At 36.3% G+C, this 21,554-nt stretch overlaps 1 protein-coding gene across 2 annotated transcripts in view; it reads left to right on the top strand.

Annotated features, from left to right (window-relative positions):
• LOC139119276 (uncharacterized) overlaps nucleotides 1-20,355 on the top strand; it is a 37,123-nt gene extending 16,768 nt beyond the window's left edge. For both annotated transcript variants that reach the window (XM_070682983.1, XM_070682984.1), the window contains 16 exons: nucleotides 1,862-1,994; nucleotides 2,929-3,037; nucleotides 3,447-3,586; nucleotides 4,121-4,277; nucleotides 4,871-4,959; nucleotides 5,410-5,526; nucleotides 6,021-6,181; nucleotides 7,079-7,178; nucleotides 10,949-11,137; nucleotides 12,342-12,461; nucleotides 13,133-13,223; nucleotides 13,996-14,120; nucleotides 16,379-16,603; nucleotides 17,640-17,740; nucleotides 18,974-19,193; nucleotides 20,038-20,355. In XM_070682983.1, coding sequence (XP_070539084.1) covers nucleotides 1,862-1,994; nucleotides 2,929-3,037; nucleotides 3,447-3,586; nucleotides 4,121-4,277; nucleotides 4,871-4,959; nucleotides 5,410-5,526; nucleotides 6,021-6,181; nucleotides 7,079-7,178; nucleotides 10,949-11,137; nucleotides 12,342-12,461; nucleotides 13,133-13,223; nucleotides 13,996-14,120; nucleotides 16,379-16,603; nucleotides 17,640-17,740; nucleotides 18,974-19,193; nucleotides 20,038-20,211 — 2,251 coding nt within the window. In that variant the 3' untranslated portion in view covers nucleotides 20,212-20,355. The remainder of the gene's footprint in view (nucleotides 1-1,861; nucleotides 1,995-2,928; nucleotides 3,038-3,446; nucleotides 3,587-4,120; nucleotides 4,278-4,870; nucleotides 4,960-5,409; nucleotides 5,527-6,020; nucleotides 6,182-7,078; nucleotides 7,179-10,948; nucleotides 11,138-12,341; nucleotides 12,462-13,132; nucleotides 13,224-13,995; nucleotides 14,121-16,378; nucleotides 16,604-17,639; nucleotides 17,741-18,973; nucleotides 19,194-20,037) is intronic.
• The last annotated feature ends 1,199 nt before the right edge of the window (nucleotides 20,356-21,554 follow it).

Here is a 21,554-nt window from a genome sequence, read left to right as displayed (position 1 = left end):
ACCCAATGCAAACATAGCAAAAAATCAGTGTACACCGTGCATATATGCATTTGAATATTCACGGAAACAACAGAGTAGTCCAATGTAATGCATAGTGTTGAATGTTTTCAACTGGGACAAAAATGTTTTGTTTTCTTTGTAGTATGGTGGGAAATCAAAATAATAGTTAAAATGTAAATTTACTTGTCCAATTTTTCACTAAAGAATGTTTTGTAAAGCTGCAAAAGACTATATCCTATTAATGGGTAGAATTTAAAGAAAACCAGAAAAAATAGGAAGCCTTTTTAGGTCAACAAATTTCAAGATTTACAGCTAGTGGGGCTTTCATATTCATAGAAAAAATTCTAACAGTTCATATGTTTGTATGTTTACTTTCTTAGGTCTTAATGTACAAATAATAACAGCCATTTTAATTGTACCTTCAAAGTATTTTTGCAGTTAAAAGTTTTAACTTATATATACAGAAAGAAAAAATCTGTAGCTATAAAGGAATGTTTTGAAGCTTCTGAAAAATAATGTACTTCTTTGTCATGTTTTTACTGCGCTGACATCATACACAAGCCCTATGAAGTTTGGATTACCATTGCACTATACCAGTATCCTATGTTTTTCTAATAACCTAGGTGGTCTTTTTAATGCTCATGCGCAGACTAAATAGAATTTAAACCAACAACCTAAGGCGTCGGTGGTTTTCAATGTGTCTTTAAAGCTGAATTTCTCGATGTCAAACTCGCTCCAATTGCTTCTTGACAGTCATTTTAGAATGGGAAAATTCACAAACAGAGAGGTTGGTCGCCACGGACAAGTAACGTTTGGCTGATTGAACTGAAAATTAAGTCAGTGTTCATTCAAAAATTCAAAGACTGGATCCGTTGAAACCAAAGCTTACTCATGACTTTCATTGCATGCGGTCTTGCCACAATGCCACTCACTGTCACTCTACAAGTTCACATTGAAGAGTACGTTTTAGTAAAAGTCCCTTTTTTGTGGTGATTTTTCACCACTGGACTTTATTTTTAAATCATTATAAACGTTCATACAAAGCACAAAAACCGCTGTGTGTTTCTTTTTTTACCGTATCGACATATTGTGAGACACAGTAACCTCACAGTCAATGCAATGAACTTTGGTGAACGTACCCTCCACCAGCTGAACAGCTTTTTCATATGCAAAATCAGCGTACGGTATTTAACCGTGGTATTGTTTGAACTGCATTTTATTGAAAACGATTACATGATTCTTTTCATCAACTCTTCGTGCAATTTTATGAAAATCTTATGGAAATGTTCACAATGACATAACGAAAATTTTGTTGTTTAAGTCCGTATTCCCTCACCAGAAAATCGCTCTCGTGAATTCGATTTCTAGGTATTATTTTTTTCACTTGTCCCGTCGGGCAAGTGGCATCGGAGGTTCACTTGCCCGAACGCGACTTTCACTTGCCCCGGGCAATCGGACAACCCTTAGTGTCTTTCCCTGCACCATCGTACTTTGGATACCGTGTTTACATTGGTCATATGGGTCCCATATATCCTTTGGGTGCAGTTCCAACAGCTGTAGCCTTTTAAAAATACATACAGTTACATCCTATCCATAATATTAGGCCATTACGCAAGGCATACATTATATTGATATTTTTATTTAACATTGCTACACTGAAATTTTACGGTGTCTTCTTCTGTTTTTCACATTCGAGCTATTTATATATATACCTACTTACTTATTTTCCTACCTATCTACCATCCATCTAGTTATACCTGCAGTATGTACCTACCCATTCACCAAATCTTCTTTAATTCATCATTAATGTATTTGAGATTGAATTTCAATAACAGCTCACATGTCACCATTTTCATTTCAGGGAGAAGAAACAAGAAGACACGGATGTGAGGATTCTGAAATTCCACAATATCATTCCAAATGATCAGAGACCTGATAATGGATATTCTGTCACTTACAGATTGTATCGAGACAAGGAGAGCAATTACTGGAAGGTAAAGTCTGATTTCCCATGATGCATCTCACTAGGTGAAAGTTCAAATTATACTTTGATCATATACCCATGGGTAAAATGTAGTTGTGAAATTGCATGATTCTAATGGCCAGTATGGAATTCCTTACATTAGGCACCTGATGGTTAAGATTTTGGTAGTATTAAATATATTATCATGTTTTGGCACAAGTGCAGAAATGTCTGATCACAGGTGTTGATTTTGGTAAATCCTACATGCATCTAAATCTATGCCATGGCCTGGGTAATTACAGCATTATGCCATTTATGACTTCAGGATCCTGACACCACTGATTGTGTTTTTCATGGGCAGACAGAATTACAGTATGCATGAACTGTGGCAAAGCCGTTGTTGGATGGTGACTGATGAATGCCAAGTGTAGAAAGAAAGAAAAGTTTCATGGAAGAACTACGTGTAATTCCATACTCCTGCTGTAAACATTATGTGGTTATTACACAAACAGTGCAAAGTTTGCATGGGGCATTAGTGCAAGACATAGCCAGATGCACAGTTGAAGGCCTTGTATTGTGCTAATGTCTCAGTATATACCGTACTTTAGTGGTATGTTCTTCATAACCTGTTATTGATTATCCTACACTAGTGACTGAAGTGTCCAATGGGTTTACATAGGTTGGTATAGATTTATTTTCAAACAAAGGTCATAATATTTTCATCTGATTTCATTGAGTTCCATAGAAAATGCCCATCTGACAGCTTGTGAAGTTATATACAGAGCAGCAGAAAAATGCTAGCAATCATCTGATAGATCTCTGAAAACTGTCAACAGGTACAATGCTTTGGGTGCCTGGAATCAGTCAAGGTACTGAACAGGCATTCTGTACAGCAATATTAACAAAATGTCAGATATTGTTCTTGATGGCAGACTTATAACAATATTCTATTTGTTCCATTTCAGGAAATTTATTCAGATCCAGGTGAAATTAAAGTTGGTAAGAAGCTTGGTGGAATTCAAAGTTGTGCAGTATCCCCTAACCAGAGATTTCTGGCATTGGGATTCACTCATGGTAAACACTCAATCCATCGCTCATTATTTTTCAGAAGATGTCAAATTTTTCTCAGCGTTTGTACAGATATGTTGACTTTATAATGTTGTAAAAGTAGCACACATTCTTTTTGACCAGGACAAAGTTGTCTTACACAAAAATTGATTCTTTTGTCCTTATTTGTGTTGCTACTTAGCTAGAACTACAGTCACCGCCATATCAGAAACTAGCAATGTTTTGTCCCTTCAGTAAAAGGCAACCAAAGATACATAGAAAATTTCAGTGTAACCCTTCCACCACTACATTTTGGTACATCCTATTGTTTTCACTTCGGTGGGTGGATCTACATGTATGTACATAGACAGGAAACCAAACAAGAAGCCAAGCGTGATGTTATCTGAATGAATGTTATGTATTTTGTATGTGTCAGGTGATCTTTTGGTCTATGATCTATGGTACAGTCCACCAAGAGCTGTAAGATATGTTAACAGTGCAAGACCAGAGTCTGATCCTGTCTCATCCATAGCATGGAGTCTAGATTCCTCACAGATCACCACAATCAATGAGTCTGTAAGTCACCCCTTATTTTTCTCATCAACAGCTTTTCAAGCCTCTTTTGACCCTTTCATTACCAAGTTTGGAAAATTCCAGTAGATTTCTATGGCAGAGTCGGACCTATACAAAGTAAATCTAGGGTAAATGGGTCAACCCAATTCGACCCATCTCCATATAAAGTGCGCTCAATTACTGTATGTTGTCTTGATACATGTGACATACTGAAAGATAAGTAATACAGCCCACACCATGGTGAGAACTGCTGTATCAACAATTGTGTTATGGATCAAGATGTGACTGTCACAAATTTAAATAGATTTATTGTTTTTTAGAGGAATCACTGTACAAGGGACATCTCACTCTAGCTGTTGCTGTCAATTTTTTTTGAGTGGCTTTGTTACATGTGGCAATTTGACATCATGTTTTTTGCAGCATTGCCGAAATTATATGAACATTAACTTCAAAATATTTTTTAAAGTTAAAGAAGGCTGAAATAAATCTATATACTGTGAGCACAAGAATTCACCATGTCATGAAACTTTTCTGCAGGGTTCCTTAGTGTTGTGGTCAATGACAGCAGAAGGGGCATCACAAAAAGATGTCAAAGACTTGGAGATCCGTCAAGAGAAGGATGGTATACTGCCCTCACAGTTGACACAGAAGGCTGTACTAGAGGCAGAGAAGTATGATTTCAACTTCCAGCAAGGTAAAGGAGGGATTTGTTACTGAACAAATATTTTTGATAGAATAATGCAACGCTTTGTTTATAAGTTTATGATTTCATCCTTCAATGTTTCTGTTCATTTTTGTATCCAAAGTACTTGCAGCTATGATGTTAGCCAATTGATAACTCATCAGAAATTATCTGTTCACAACCATAGCAACAAATGAGCTTTATATTTCAGAGAGCTTTGGTCGTATCAGGATGTCCATTGTATTTCATCCAGTGTGTGGACTTTGTCCTAACACTGTGTCATGTGAAAATTGCAAAAGTTTATCACGGAGAGATAAACACAATTAAACATGTATTATTGTAATGAAGTAATGGTACTTCTCAAATGGCAATTTCATTGGATGCATACAGTGTCTCATCACATTGAAGTATTTTAGGAATTGTTGTCTGTTAATCAGAGAAATGTTGAGATGCACAGTCCAATGTGATTTTGTCAAAGAACACATATTAAGTAGTTTCTAATGGCTTTGGTGAAGTTAATTATCCCCAGCAGTCAAACTACAACTTCAACAAGTTAATTTTGAACTTTGACCTTTGATAGTTTATTTGTTTGTGATTCCTTTCAGGTGACCTAGCAGAAAGCGGTTCACAGTCTGCAGTCTATGGCCCAGTATTGGCTGACTTCCATCCAGCGTTTACAATGCTTGCAACACAGGTAAATCTAGATGAGAGTATTACATCAGTGATGAAATTCCATCACAGTTTGGTCCTGTCCTACTCTGTCCTATTGTCTTTGGAGATTGACTTCAGGAGAAGGGTGGCCGGGATGAACTAGTATTAGGACTGGTAGACTGTCAGACAGTTGATTGTGTTTCGTTGTTACCATCATTTTACCATGTCATCACATCAAAATCATCCATTGAAATTACTTTCAACAATACTATATTGTCAAATTATTTTCAAAATCAGGTTAAATTTATTTGAAGCCAAAACAGACAAGGTGATTACTTATGTACTGTCATGTTCAATGCCTTCACCCCCCCCCCCCCCCCCATCCCCACCCCAAATATTGGTTTTGAACAATTGTTTTTTTTTATGGGGAAAGTTGATCCTCTAAATGGAGAAAGAGCAGTGAAAAGGTAAATTACTATTCTTTAATTTACAGAGACATGTTGTCGTTGGTCTTAATAATGGAGATATTCTAAGATGTGACATGGAGAGGAAATCAGTCGATACAACTCAGAATGCTTTTGTCAGTACTGAGAAAGTTTATCAGAAAAATGTAAGTCATATCTCACACTACATCATTTGCCTTGGCCGCATCTGTGTTAACCTAAATGATTAGCTTTAATCAAATTAATGCCTTGATATGTGTTCATGAATCCATAAATGTTCTGCTTGAACCTAAGAATGACAACCACATCAGCAGAAGTAGAAAAAGGAAGTATTCAGTGCATGATTTAGCAGGCACGATGGTATGGCAAATTCACTGATCAAAGCCAAAACAGTTGCCTTTCCAGACTTCAGATATACTGGTTTAACTTACCCTGTGGATATGCCACATTCAAATGTGTTTTCAGTGAGTGCATGCACAGATACAGGATGTTAGAACAACATGGGAAAAGTATTTGATCACTCATGTTTACAGAACAGAACAAAAAGTTAGGACCAGTACATTTTATTACATTACTGTGAATTCTTGAAATTCCTCCAATGCGACAAAAATATTCATGTCATATAATCAATAACTTTCACTGAGAATTCTCCATGTCACAGGTTGAAACAGATAAACCGTCCAACCTGATTGGTCAGGAGATACCTGCTGAACTCTTCAGGGGTCACAAAGGTCAACTCATTTACATAGGCTTTATCAAGAATAATGGTCACATGGTCACAGTTGATGAACAAGGATACATTTTCATCTGGAGATACCACAAGTAGGTGTTGTTGTCTTCAAAAACAATAGATTATTCCAGCAAATAACCTTTGTACACCTCAACAATCTGAGTGTAGACAGCGCCCTCGAGCGATGGAGCTTTCAGTCTATGTCTCCACCCAGTGTCCCCCAAAATAATGGTTTTATGAACCTAAAGCCTTGCTTACAGCACAGTCATTCCACAAACCATTTGTGGAATGACTGTGCTTATAGTGATGTGTAGGGAGTTTTTATCACCAAACTTCTGTTGCAACTTGAATCAAACAATGTTCGTCCAATATACAGCAAACATTGAGAAACCAACAACATGATTTGTTGAAAACACAAGGAAAATAAAGTTGACACATGAAATGAAACACCCCAGAAATTGTCAAAAGTTATAGCTATAGCAGATTTTAATATAAAAAGCATATTTGCAGCTGTGGTAATGATGTAGTCATCCCTCACAATAAATATATGATGGCTCAAAGTAAATACTTGGCCACAGGAAGAGCTGACTGATGATGATAAACAATACTGAATTATGGGAAACAATTATTTGAATATGTCACTAAGCTTTATTACATGAAATTTTGTTTTATGAAAACAGTTTTTGAATTACATATCACAAAGTGGGTTGGATAATCTGTTAAAATATCCTTACAGCTTCAACCATTGCATATCTCATAAAAACCTTTCATATCAAACAGAAAATGGATATGTTCATATGAATTGATGAATTGACTCAGTGATAATGTTATAAATGGTTGAAAATATACATAATGTGAAACCCAATCCCACATATATAAAAATGTGCTTCTTACAGCATTCATGGTATTCCACTGTTTCACATCATGTGTGTTTTAGTTATGTTGTGATGTAAACATAGAGTTTGTTTTATTTGATTTTTTGAATGCAGGAAAAATCTGAGCCACTTTGAATGGTTTGAACCGTACAAGAAGTACCGTCTTGAGTTGTCAGAGAGGGCGTTTGTACCAACGCCCAATGTAGGGTCAAAGGTAAGTGAGCTTGCTAGTATCCATCAGATTTGAATCTCAATTCTCATAGGATGGTTTCCAGTGTCCAATTGTGTTCCTTCTTTAATCACTCAGGATGAATTCCCTTATAGTGTGTTGTAAAGCCATTTTCAGCACACTATTCAAATACTGCTTCCTTCAAACAGATCAAGAAAACAAACAAATAGTAGAGTGAGTGCGTCTCTCTCTCTCTCTCTCTCTCTCTCTCTCTCTCTCTCTCTCTCTCTCTCTCTGTTCAGTATAAAAGAAGGTGTACAAATTATGTAATGTCTGTCAAAATCAGAGTACATTTATTGGTATCGTAGCTGCATTAATAACAGTGTATCAAAATAGTTATTGCACATAGTGGGCCTGGTGAAATGCATTGTTGGTAACAGTATTTGTCAGTGCTCACACACAAGACTTGATTGTATCAAGGTTGGGTATACATGTATGTACTGTTCACAGCAGATGGCATTGTCACTGATTGTTACAAATCTGATGTATGTAAGAACAAAGATCAAAACTATTATCAAGCACTCACAAATTAACATGCATACTAAATAAATACTAGTAAAAACATTATGCTAGCAAAAGTCATAAGCCAGGCAGAGGTCACCAAAATACAAATTGTACATCATATTCAATGTGAAGGCTGTCAGAACCCAAGTTCAAAGGTCAAATGTTTTTTCTGCTACAGTTTTGGGTTTGCAAAAGTAGAAATGCGTGCCCAGGTTCTAGGTTAAGTTAAATTAATTAATTTGTGATTTGAGAAGATCTGAATCCTGAGAATTGTGAATGTAAATATTTATGTGAATTCACTTCACTATATGACTCATAAAAAGTCTAGAGTTAGTCAACAAAACCAGATCAGAAAGCTGTTTTGTTGTGGTGGTCAGAATTTCATGACTTTGCCTGTTGCCTTCTGTTGCTACATGCAGACATTGCGACTGCTACAGTCCCTACCAGGATGTGAGACCCTCCCATAAAATCTAGAACAGTAGGAAAAACTTTCCACACAATACAGTCTAAAATCAGAGTCACCAAAACGTTTATGTTGCGTAGAAATGCCACAGGGGCGGCTTTCTCAATTTGCAAGGCGTAGTAGAAAGCCCAGTTCGCCATCGTCCACGCGAGCACAGATCCGGCCAGTGAACCCGCAGTGAGAGCGTCTAACTCCCAGACTGGTGATCCAATCAGGTTCATCACTATCGGTGATATAATCATTGCGATGAATGCCTGATAGAAAACAACCGCAAATACATTGACACGTTCATCCAAGTAGCGCACGGTTACGGTCACAGCCGATTGGACGATTGATGATAGACATGACATGACTATGCCTAGAACCATCAAACCAGTGGATTGCGGGTTATTGTCGTCCATTTCAGGCGATAGTTCTCCGAACAGGATCTTCGGTCTTTCAAGAAGCATAAATGCCGCGATATTGACGTGCGCCACAACAATCTCAAAGGAACCCCAGCTTTCTTTCATGACGATCGCAGACAGTATTCCTGTGAAGATTGGCGCTAGACCCAGCTGTATGGCCGTACTGCTGCCGATGGGAAGGTAGGACAACGACACGAACCAGAAACAGTCAGCAGCAGCTCGTCCGATCCCAGCAGTTATCATTAATCCTGTGTCTTTCAAATCCTTCGCAAAGATACTGTGCTTCAAGCACACAAACCCAGGCAGGGCTTCCAGTAAGATTGCAATGTTACCCAGGAATAAAATTTCAAAGTTCGGCACCCCTCCTTGCCCTGCCAGCAAGAGAAATAGAGATGCGATGGAAAAGGCCGATCCAGACAGCAGGGATAAGACGACTCCTGGAATTCCCAGTGCCACACATGATGTCTCAGTTGTTGTCAACTTTTGTCCGTTTTCAAATTCATCTTTTCCGTTGAGACTCTCAAACAGAGTAACATTGGTGTCATTCTTTTTGGTGTCGTTCCTCTGATAGTTTTCATCAGCCATTACCAAAATTTCACTCCACAGCTACAATATCAAAATTCAACGCCAGTTTTACATGTTTGTGATTCATTGTCAAGTTTCAGTGTCATTTCACTGTGAACAAAGTTGAGTTTCTGGTTCAAGGTCATCAGTATTGTCCCTGCCAAATAAATAAATACACAAAAGAAACAATTTCAACGTCAGATATTTATAAAACATGGCAAATTACAAACTTTAAGATAATTGACAATGAAACAAAATATCCTTTCTAATGATGGAATGATGTAGGGGTTAATCCTAAAGAATGAAACAATTAATTTGACAAGACTTTTTATGTATGCAAGAAAATAGCTACTTTCTCTTCAGAGACCATGATCTATATCCTCATATCGTTGATGTTCAAAGAAATCAGATACTTTAGAGTTAACTTCCAAAAAATTTATCTCAGCTTTCGATAGACTTAACATCATTGTATGACCTTTGACCTTTCCACACCCCATCAAAATATTACATCCCTTATAAAGCTCTGGATAGATATATCTAGATTTTTAAGTATGAATTTCATCTATTATATGTCTATGTGTGTAATGGAGTGTAGAAAAGATGAAAAGCATACCAAATTATGTAAACTGAAAAACTTCAGAATATACATGTACTGGCAAATCAGCCCTATTCAAGGAAGATATAATGAAATGAATCCATTGTAACATTCTCAATGAAAATATTTTCTCTTTCTAGTTGAATATTTCCTGAGATTAATTAAGTTTTATAAATTAGCACAAAAGGGAGACATTCATGTCTGAGATTACACGATAGATTTTGTCAAAGATAGACAGTGATATGAGTACCTACCTGATCATCGTTGTATCCTGGTCAGTGACAAGTACATAACTGAAATTAGTCATCTAATAAAGTTTGGTTTTATATCAAGTGAAATTTGCAGTTTAATTTTCAACTTTGTGTTGGTGCTTCTCATTAATAATTGTATCATCAATGTGTACATAGTTACCCCTACCATGGTTTCTAAGGAGATTGGTATCCATGGAGATGTGCATTCCAAAGATGACATTATATGTGTCGTAGATAATATTTGCAAAATGGTTTTGTTCAATAGAAGAGGAAATGTGTATATAAATTCTTTCTTGAATGCTGTTCTGAAATAGTCTTCCTCTGTTAGAAAAATATTGTAGATCAGTTTCTATTATGCAATTAATAGTGTTGGCCCTTAAAGTTGGTTAAAATTTTTAGGAAATAAAAAGGAGGTATAAACAAATGATTTATAAGTCATATGTCAATGTGTGATTGAGGTTTTAAATTATGTTACCAACCCTCCCTCCAGAAGGGAAGCCTTTACGTTTTATTTCATTGACTTTCAGAGACTAATTCAGAACAGTCTTTTAGATGTAAGAGAGCAGGTTGACTAGACTTGTAGCATTAACACAAACAGAGATTCAGGTGGTGTTAGAAAAAAATACATGTAGTTGTAAATTCTATGCCACACATTTTTATAGATTTACCAAGTATTACTGACAGACATACAGTACATGGTCATAGGTATAAACCAAAGTAAACTGTGGCTATCAAGTTTTTTTGCACACCTGAAGTACACTTGGCCCACATTTCCATTATGGCAAAAATCAATGCTTGTCTGGGAGTGCCTTTAATGGTAAATAAATCCATATGTACTCCCTAAGATAATGTTCCATTGCACTGTAACTTGGAAAGAGCCCAGCATTCTTCCAGTCTTGCCGAGTTTTGAGCCTGAGATACCATTTTATAAGCCATGAAAATTCAAACATCGTCCGTTTTTACTCTATCACCAGATGTTTTTCCAAGAACCTCCGCCTTCTCGTTCAAGTAAGAAAAGCAAGAAGTCAAAACGTAGTTCTGATCAAACAGGTGATCCAATCGTTGAGGCAGACAGAGCCCAGGCTGAGCAGCGAATCAGAAATGCCAATTTGTACAACCAATCACCATGGCATGAAGAACTGGATCAACAAACACAGCTTGTGGTAATTTCATAATATTTCAATGTCACCAGTCTTAAATTTCTGTTTTTTAGCTTCCATGTATGCAAAAATGTACATGTATTTGAGTCTCACAGATTTGTATATTCTCACAATATTAAAAATTTGCAACTGCAGGTTTGTGCAATTGAAATTCAGATAACTATATGAAATTTAACCAAGCATTGAAATCTCACTATATACAAGTGCCGTTTTTTGATATTTGTGTATGTAGTCTGCCAGTTCTATGGTTCCTACATGCAAAGCTTCTTGAGAGTTGCAGTAATTTTCTTTTAAAAGTTGTAGCTGTCTGTAAAAAGATTTCATGATGTATTATTTATGCTGAGAGAAACCTGAAAATTTCTGGAAGTCTAATGAGTCCTTCAGATTTTAGATTGTAGAAGAACAAACTGATGCATCTTGTACAAAGAATGCCCTTTTCTCTCCCATGATGTGGGCTGTTTAAAAGACGCTAGCAGATTTGTGATAATTAAACTATTTACAAATACATTGTAGCATTCCCTAAAATGTATGCCCGCAAAGTATTGTTTGCGTAAAGACAAAAGAAGTGTAACATGATCCTGTTTGAGGGCATTATATCTGCCACCTGTTTCCGCAGCAACCAATGTGATGTCACTGGAATGCTGTCCGATAATTCCACCCACTTTGCCCTGTAGTTCCAACAAAAGCCAACAAAAATGAGCATTAAAATCCCTTCAAGTGTTTGCTTAAATCATTACATGAGAATTCATGTAAACATCCTAATTAAATGATGTAGTGGTACTGAGTCAGTTTGTCAGTGTTATTCAAAATTTCTGAAATTTTTGACAGTTGATCAGGTTAAAATGAATGAAAGCAAGGCAGTATTTTGTTTCAATATTTTTCCAGTTGTTTATTTATTTGTTGTAGAAATTTCCTCTACAAAGCACACCACCAATGTTAGCTCTTTTTTCAAGAAATGATTTACTGTAAATGTCTTGTAGGTATTTATGCAGAATAAGGACAGGCATTACAAAATAGCAACTGCAATAATTTTAATTCATAGTGTATGTTAGAAACAACTTGACAGCTACCAATACAGAAGAAGTAACTATACCTCTCCACAATATGTGTGCTATCAGAAATCAGTCTTCCAAGCTTCAAGAATATCAAGATGCAGTTTGAAATCAGTTGTAAATTTACACACAAAACATGTGTTGTTTATTTTCAGACGTACGTCTACACCCCAAAGGATGTGAGTGACTCAGGTGCAATGTTTCACATTATTCAACGCCATGCTTCATCGGGATCACTTTCGTCATACTTCATGAGACACTACACCCCAGCCAAGGTAAATTTTGAAACTCAAATAAAATTATCGTATAGTCCAGTTGACAAAATTTTAACGGGTTTTGAATAACAGCAAATGCACAATTCAGTGAGAAATTACCACCCAATACTCAGCAACAACAATTTAAGGAAATAAGATTTTCTCTGAAAATTATCACTCTACTACAATCCTTGTTGATTAATAGTTAAATTTGTATGGGCGAGTCCAAAAAGTTGAGACACTTTCTACATAAACTGTCTTCCCTATATCTACATGCACATGTACATAACCTTGCACTACTATAGAACAATAGGATGATGTACCAAAGCAGGGAAAATGACAGGGATTAACCCTTTGAGAGCTGTAATTTTTCCCACCAAAATTTAAGTGTAACATTTCAGCAATTTTTATGAATTTTTCTGTATTTATTTTGGTAATTTTTGACCAAATGGACATAACTTTTCTATGGCTACAATTTTTACCAGAATTTTGGGGAAAATCTGAAAAAAATTGTCTAGATCTGCAAAAAGGTGTTGGCTATGTTATACTTTCTATGGGCAACAAAAATTTACTTTGGCACTCAAAGGGTTAATATTTTTTACAGTTTAACTGTAATACCCTTAACTTTTATCCAGTTTCCTTATGCTTTTTTGTTTCCCAATTTTAGTACAATATTTCTTTTTCTATTTCAGAATAATGTTAGTAAAGTTCTGTGCTGTAAGCAAACACCGGCTGGCAGAGAGTTAATATTCATGTTATTGTTACCATCACATGAACCTAAAGGTATGTTGGGGTGTGAAAGTTGCTATAAAAAGTTTGAAATTTCTTTTGAACAACAAAAAAATTCAGCAATACTCTGAACTTTAAAAGCATAATAATCAAGATGATGTACAAGTCACAGGGTATTCCAGTTGTATATACCGGTACATGTGTCCAGGAAAATGAATGCACCATACCTCGGGCAATTTGAGACTTGTTTTAGTCATAGAATACCAGATTTTAGAAAGTGAGATGTCCAGAAAGTTATGGCTGTTTGAACCTTGACCCTGGACCCATGGTAAAGATCATAAAAATATTACATATGACATCAGCAATATTTTTTGCTTTGTTTCTCATTGTCCAACAAACCTTTTTGTCACCGACAAGTGAGTAGAAAAATTTTTATTGGCACACACTCTTCCCAAAGAGCACTTAATGGCTTCTACACCAGGGCTGGTTGTCTATGGCACTTGAGATTTTTTCAAGCAACAACCAATTTCCATATTTTATATTTTGAATTGAAGTATTTCATTAAAAATTTAGGATTTTTAATGGATTTCTAATTTTATTTTCTTTATCTTTAGCAAAACAAACCCATTTTGAAATCTGCCTTGTCATGAGGAAGATATTTATAAGTGCGACCCATGCATGTATTTTACTCCGGAAAGCACCAATATCACTTTAAACACCTTGCTTAGAATTCACACATTCATATAACAAATGTTTGCCCAATTTTCGCTGACCAATATCTTCACATTTTAACACTACTTTCTACTGATGTCAAATAATTTTGCAGGACCTCACATCACCATAGTCAGTGTTGATCTGACGAAGATGAAGATGAGCGATCTAAATATTCTGATTGAACTGTCAGAAGATCAGTTTCAACAGTGTCAATATGAAGACGTCTGTTCATTTGATGTAAGTCAGCCTGTCTTGAATCTGTGTCAGTGGACGTATACAATAGCAATTGTACACATTTATTTCAAGGAGAATTTAATCACAATGTCTGCTGGCAGAATCATGGATGCTTGTCAGAATATCCGTTATGGGTAAATTCAGACTTGTTACAGAGATACTCACTTGTGGAATGACATAATTCCTTGTAAAGGAAATTTTTATCATTAAACTTTTTAGCCGTAGATTTAAAAAAGTTGTTGAAAGCAGAGCCCTAACATACAGTGGTTCCATGATTTTGTTTTGTAGAATATAATGAATCAATTATCATATAAAACTTAGACAAAGCAAATCGTGTCAATAGATAACAACTTATTCTGTTTGATATATATCTTAGTTGTTTGAGGCAAGTTGAGGGCGCTGTTCACTGTTTTCCTCCGTTTGGTATCTCCTGTCAATAAGGGACTGGTCAGTTTCTTCGGCCTGGGGGGGGGGGGCCGGTGGATTATTTTTTGCCGACGTCAAAAGTGGCTGACCCCCCCTATTCCAAATTTGAAAACAGGGTGAACCCCCCCTATTCCCAATTTCGAAAACAGGGTGACGACCCCCCCCCCCCCCCCGCGCGCGACATAAGTAAAGCAAAAGGTGGACATAAATTATATATATATATATAATATATATATATAATATATATATATATATATATATATATATATATATATATATATATATATATATATATTATATTTTAAATTTTATATATATTTATATTTTAAATAGTCATTCTATGTTTTAATGAAATTGTTGACATGTCAGTTGTAAGATAGGAATTTCAAAGTGTCAATCTTAAAGTTTGAATACAGTACATTTTGAATGAGCTGTGAATGTATTTCACACTTTCTATGCTTAACCAGATGTCCTGAATTGTTGTACAGAAATGGATGTCAATCATTAATATCAAAGAGGAAAAAACAGTGAATCAAAAACTTTGATGGCTTGCCAACTCCTGAGGAGCCATAGAGAGCTTTTTTAGCCAAATCTGATGTGTACAGTGTCTGAGAGGACCTTTCTTGTAACATTGAAACCATAAAAGCACAGCTAATAATGACAAAACTGCCTTTTTTAACTGTTATTTTGTTCATAAAAAAGCATCTTTCTACAGAAAAATGAGACACAGGAAATAATTCCATCAATGAGAAGGAAAGATATCTTGTCATTTTTCTATCTCTAAAATAAGTCATTGTATCAAATATATATTGTGAAATATTTGTGCATGTTGCTTTCTCATACTGAATTCTCATAGAGAGAACAGAAAAGTATCAGGAATTTGTCATCCTTTTCATATGAAATGCAGATTTCATAATGGTACACTTTCACTTAGCAAACATCAAGATATCTCTGACATAAATCTCTGATTTATTAAAGTATGGCGCCCGAAGGGCACGCTGAAAAATATAAAACATCCTGATATCTCTTATATATATGCCTTGTATATTAAAGTCATGCACCTGAAGGGCATGCTGAAAAATGTCTGATATATTAAAGTACTGAGCTTGAAGAGCACGCATAAAAATATTGAACATACAGATATCTCTGATATATGTATGTTTGATATGTTAAAGTTGGGCGTGCTGAAAAATATGACTGATTATTAAAGTTACGCACCCGAAAGGCGCGCCGAAAAATACAACTGAATGATGAAATTTATGGCTGACACTAGCATTTTAGGCAATGATGAGCCTGTGTCAAAATTAAAAAACATACTGACCCCCCCTATTGGGCATTACAAAAACATGGTGACCCCCCCCCCATCACCAAAGTCAAAAACAGGGTGACCCCCCCCATGAATCCACCGCCCCCCCCCCCAGGCTGAAAAAACTGACCAGTCCCTAAGGGACTGTAAGGAAGAGAACATGACCAGAACTGGCATATCAGACACAAGGAACGAGTGGGCACAAATGGAGCTAAATATATGTTTACATATAATGACTTCAAGAGACAATCACCGTATTTAAATCCCCTTGACATTCAGTTTTCATCAACTTTGTAAATTATGGCCAAGCACATGTATATTATTGGTTTGTGATTGATGTCCTGTATTTCACTGTGGTCCAGAATAGAATGATACACTAATATAGTCCATGGAATTGTTGCTACATATACTCAAATATCCTCACGATCTATAAGCTTTTAAGCCCGTCAGTATCTCTGACAATGTGTGATATTTTTAATAAGGAATTTATAACTGAATTTCCTCAATCCTTTTGTCCAAATTTCTACAGATAAGTCGACTTCACGATGCCACCGGATCAGATTATATAGTTTGCAACGTGAATGGATCGCTGACAGTGTACTCAATGAACACTGGACGTCTCATCATGACCTCTCAACCCAGCGGTGATTTCGTAGGCATGGTGATAGATCCTCGCATCGCTAAAGTCAATCCAACATCCCAAATCTTGGTGGCATCATCAGGCGGACAGATCACCATACTACAGTGCCCAAGGGTAAATCTCACATTATTCACATGTTGTGATGAAAATTTTTATATAGGCCTTCATGTGCAGGTCACACATTTCCAACTTTTTTGTACTGATATAATCTGAAGACATTTTGTTTCCTACTAAATAATACAGATTTTCAGGCAAACAGGCCTGCAGGGCAGTGCCTCATTTTAAAACATGACAAAATTTATGAAATTTTCTATGTAGGCCTTTATGAGCACTGGTTACACGTTTCCAACTTTGTTGTACTGATATAATCTGAAGACATTTTGTTCTGTATTAGAAATACAGATTAAAGGCAAACCGCAGACCTGCAGGGCAGTGCTTCATTTTAAAACATCACAAAATTGCCTCTCATATGATATACATACAAAGTCTGCCTCATTGATAGTGTTTTAATACCTGTTATATAGAATTACACAGACCAAATCCTATTGGCAATAATCTGCCAGTTCTAGGATGCCATTCATGTAAAACAAAGCACCATGACCTGTTGAAGCTTTGACTTATGATAAGGGTAAACCCAGTGTTATGCAGTCTTGCCAGGATGTTAATTTACAGTGCATGCTTTGATCTAACTAGATCACAGTATTGACAAAATCATGTTGCTCATGAAAAAGTAATGACGATACTGACATATTTAAATTTTATTCTAGTTTTGTTACTACAAGTATGCTTATGTCAGGGTCAAGCAAATCTAATAGCTTGATGTCTGGAATCTCCAAATTTCTCACCCGGGTCATGGAATTTGCCATTCAATCAGTCTGCTGACCCAGTGAATACACATTTGTGTGATAAATAATGCATGCATGACTGGCTACATAGAAGACAGGACTCCTAGATTTCTATTGTTACAGGTCAGGGGACTAGAAACAATATTACGCTGTCACTGGGCTGGGATGACCATACACTGAATGGCTTTGGTAACCCCATTAATTTTCAGTGTCAACTATCCACCTTCTCTTGTCTTTGACTTTTGATGCACAGATTTTACTGTGCTTCCTTTCTTCTAATTTTGACCTCTGGTTATCTGTTGCAGAGATTTACCAGTGAGAAGCAAACTCTCGTATCTGTCCTCAACTTGCTTGACAAGAACGGAGCTCAAACAAGGAAAGACATATGGAAGACATTCAACACATGGTAAGTGTGAAACCAGTGTACCAACCAATAAATTATTTGAGCAATAATGTACTCCTCCCGGCCCATAATGGAAGAAAACAAACTTTGCATGACATAATGTATGACACAAAGCCAAGTACATTAATGGAAATTCTTTCATCCATTATGTGTCGGGAGGGGGTACATTATTGCTATTATTTTATAGTTTTGGCAATGCCAGTGAATTTGTAGATGTAGAAATCGTATGGGGCCACAATGCCAGATAATCAGATACATTATCAGTAATAATCATACGAATGGCGTCACAAACATCACTGATATTGACAAAGCTACAGTATTATTTAATAAAGTTATAGACAATAATGTCATTTTCTTCTAATTGTAATTACACAGAAACATTTGATGTATAACTTTAGCAAACCCTGTTAACCCTTTGAACCCGGCTCGGACATAAATGTCCGATGACATCATAGAGTACCAGGGGGTCAGGATGCAAAGGGTTAAATCGCTTTTAATTTATTTCTGTATGCATTTGGCTGTACATTTAGAGATTTAAATCAGATGTTTTAACCATGAAGAAATGGAGCGCTGCTGCTTCTGTTCCCAAAGTAGTTTCCATGTGGTTACAAAGAGCAATCATATGGGAAAACAGCAAACCCCAGCAGAAGTTCAATCGTTTTTGGAAAATATTGCCAAAGGTGTCATATTTCATATACATGATCAGTAACTCTGAAGATATTTTGAATTATACCATACCAGTGTATTGATGGCGCTAAAAAAAGTGATTTGATTGGTGGAGACATAAAATAACCGTGCTATATTCACAATATAGCACAGTCAGAATAGGCTTAAGCTCTAAGCTAGAGCAAAATTCCTCTTTTGACATTTCACAATAGAATAAATATTATGATATTATAGCAATAAACCACCTCGCTAACGGGGATACTCCTCGATTTTGACCAGTTCAGTCTATATATGCACTCGGTAACGCCCATGCACATATGTCGTGAACTGGTCAAAATCTCATGGTATACTGTCACTGGGCATGGTTTATTGCCTAATCAGAATACAACAGTTTTCTATTAATCACCAAAAATGTATCAATTATATCACGGTACGTGTCATTTTCATGCAAATGAGACTAGCACTGTAAACAAATATTCCAGATGAAACAATATCAGGCAATAATTTGTTTAATCAAAGCATGTCTGTTATGAGAGCTATTTCCTTTTATTCTTATCCTGCTACTTGTAGGGATGATCATCCAATAAAGGCGCCCATTGAACAGACGTCACGACGGAATCAGTGGACAATGGATGGAGATCCTGACCGTCACACAGTCTTGTATATGCGTCAGCTTGTCTTGGGTCTGGTGGACTTTGCCATGCAAAATGTGGATGGTGATTTTCCTCCTGAAGCCCTTGATGAGTACGCCAAAGAAGATAGAATTCAGCCGTTCCTAACTGCTGTACAGGTATGTGGCAATAACTGTTTTCTTATGTGGTAGTTGCGTTCTTTTTGTGAACAGTCAGAGTAAGTGAACTAGAGTGTGCTTCTGAAAATCCACAGCTTCTTTCTCATTCCTCAAATGTAACAAAACTGACCAAACTAGCATCAAAGGATGGATAACATTGACCATGACCATTTTCCACTACTGTATGGGCATATCCTAACCTTGACTGTGACTATTTTGGAATGTTGTATCAGCATATCATTTATATAGACAAGTTTTCTATTTGAAGACCTGGTTGATTTTTATTTCTGGAGAGTGAACATTTGTCACAGGCATTCCTGCAAACTGAGCTAAGGGGTACAGATGCACTTGACACAATGAAAGCTATCTAGTGTATGACATTGTGAAGTGCAATTTGTCCTTCCCCATATGGACTCCCTAAAACAGAGTCAACCCTTTGAGTGCCGAAGTCAACTTTTGTCACCTTAAGAAATTATACCTCAGTCAATATTTTTCAGATTTTTGTCAAAATTTTGATAACAAACTGTAGCCAATGAAATGTGATATCCATTTGGTCCAAAATTATAAAAAAATTACAGAAAAATTCATAGTAAAAAAATAATTCATGGTAGAAATGTTTCACTAAAATTTGGTGAGAACAATTACAGTACTCAAAGGGTTTAAGCCTTCAGAATTCAGCTAAAAAGCCGTATATGGCCAAAAATTTTTGATCCTGAGAGTTGTGCTAAGACCTGTAAGTTTTCATGGATTTTGACCAATGCACATAATTACATAGTTCTGAGTATACTAAAAGATAACTTAAGACAACTTTAACTGATGAAATCATTTTCCACTATCTCTACAGGTGCAGGAAGAATCGGAAGTTGGATCTTTGTATCCAGGAGCCACATCCAGAGCTCCATCCAGGGCCCCATCGTTACTCAGTCAACAAAATAATACAGCGGCACCAAGCAGACAACTGTCCCAGCGCAGTCTGCAGGGAATGCAACAAGGGGGAACAAATCCACCTGTCCCATAATGCCATGCAGTATCCCATAGTGCCTTTCATGTACTAGGCTATGTCAATGCGCCATGTTCGAATCATTCAAGTTTTGTCATGATGTGGTGGTATTCTCATAAAAGGATGTGCTTGCCTTTGTTTATGGTAACCAATCACTGATTTTCACTTGGAGTGCCATACAAAAAACCCATCTCAACTGTAGTGCCACTGACGTTCCATGATCCGTCATCGCTCACACAACTCTTTCCACAATGGATGTACATATGCAAATTTGTAGTGAAATGGTAATTCTACATGTTAACATATCATTTCAAAGTTGTTTTTTTGACAAGTTTAGCACAATAGTTTTGATTTTTGTACTTATCGTATGTGCATCCTAATTTGCACATCAGCTGTAATTCACAAATTTGAGTATCATAGTTGTCGCTGCAACCATGAATAACTAACTTTCAAGGGATACCTCAGGTGGACTAGCCAATACAAGTTTATTTTTCTGTCATTTATATGTGGCATACAATATTTTTTCTTCTTAGGTAATATTTCTGTTAAACAGATATTTGCACTTTTGTCCAATTTTGTCACTTTCATAAGGGATGGGCGTGTTGTTCTTATTTTAAACAGTACTAAAACCAAACCGGTAATATTTACGATGACTGTTTGTAAAGTGTTAATATACCGGAGTAACATGCAAAGGGGATACATTGAAGGGGAAAATTGTCTGCATGATTTTGATTTTTAAAAAATAATATATTGCCACATTTTGACATGTCTGCTTTAGTATATATCCGAAACGCAAGCCTCAAACGCATAAGATTTGTTCAAAATTCGTAGAGACGTTTATGTTTACTAAGAAACCTAGAATGACAAGTATTGCAATTAAATTGTTGTAATTCTCATCAGTCGTGATGATCATGAGACCAACATTTTACCTTTGAACCTCGCACCCTGCTTGTGCTGGTGTAGCGAGTCCAGCCATGCTGTCGGAAAACTGGAGTCTGCTAATGAGAGGGATGACTGTGTGCATAAAGCAGAATACATACTAGTTCAGTGCAGAACAGAGAACTTGTACTATAAATACTTGTACTTGGCAATGAACAGTGTGTTCTGTTAAAAATCTCACTACTCATATAGACATTGTTCACATTGCCGTAATTGAATATATTATAAATATGTATAGTATTTCAAATGAGATTTTGTAAATTTATATTACACTAGCTCCATATTTTTCCATTTTAAAGTGTACTTTACACAGTGTATCATTCCGGCTACGTTCCATAACAAACAGCTCAAGGGATATTTGATAAAAAGCTCCGTCCTGAGATAAATATTGGGTATGTTATTTAAGTTACAGCAAGCCAAAA

The sequence above is a fragment of the Ptychodera flava genome, chromosome 19 (genome assembly GCF_041260155.1).
Source record: "Ptychodera flava strain L36383 chromosome 19, AS_Pfla_20210202, whole genome shotgun sequence".
NCBI classification, from domain to species: Eukaryota; Metazoa; Hemichordata; class Enteropneusta; family Ptychoderidae; genus Ptychodera; species Ptychodera flava.
Note: the sequence above shows the minus strand (reverse complement) of the source record. Positions and strands in the feature narration are given on the sequence as shown.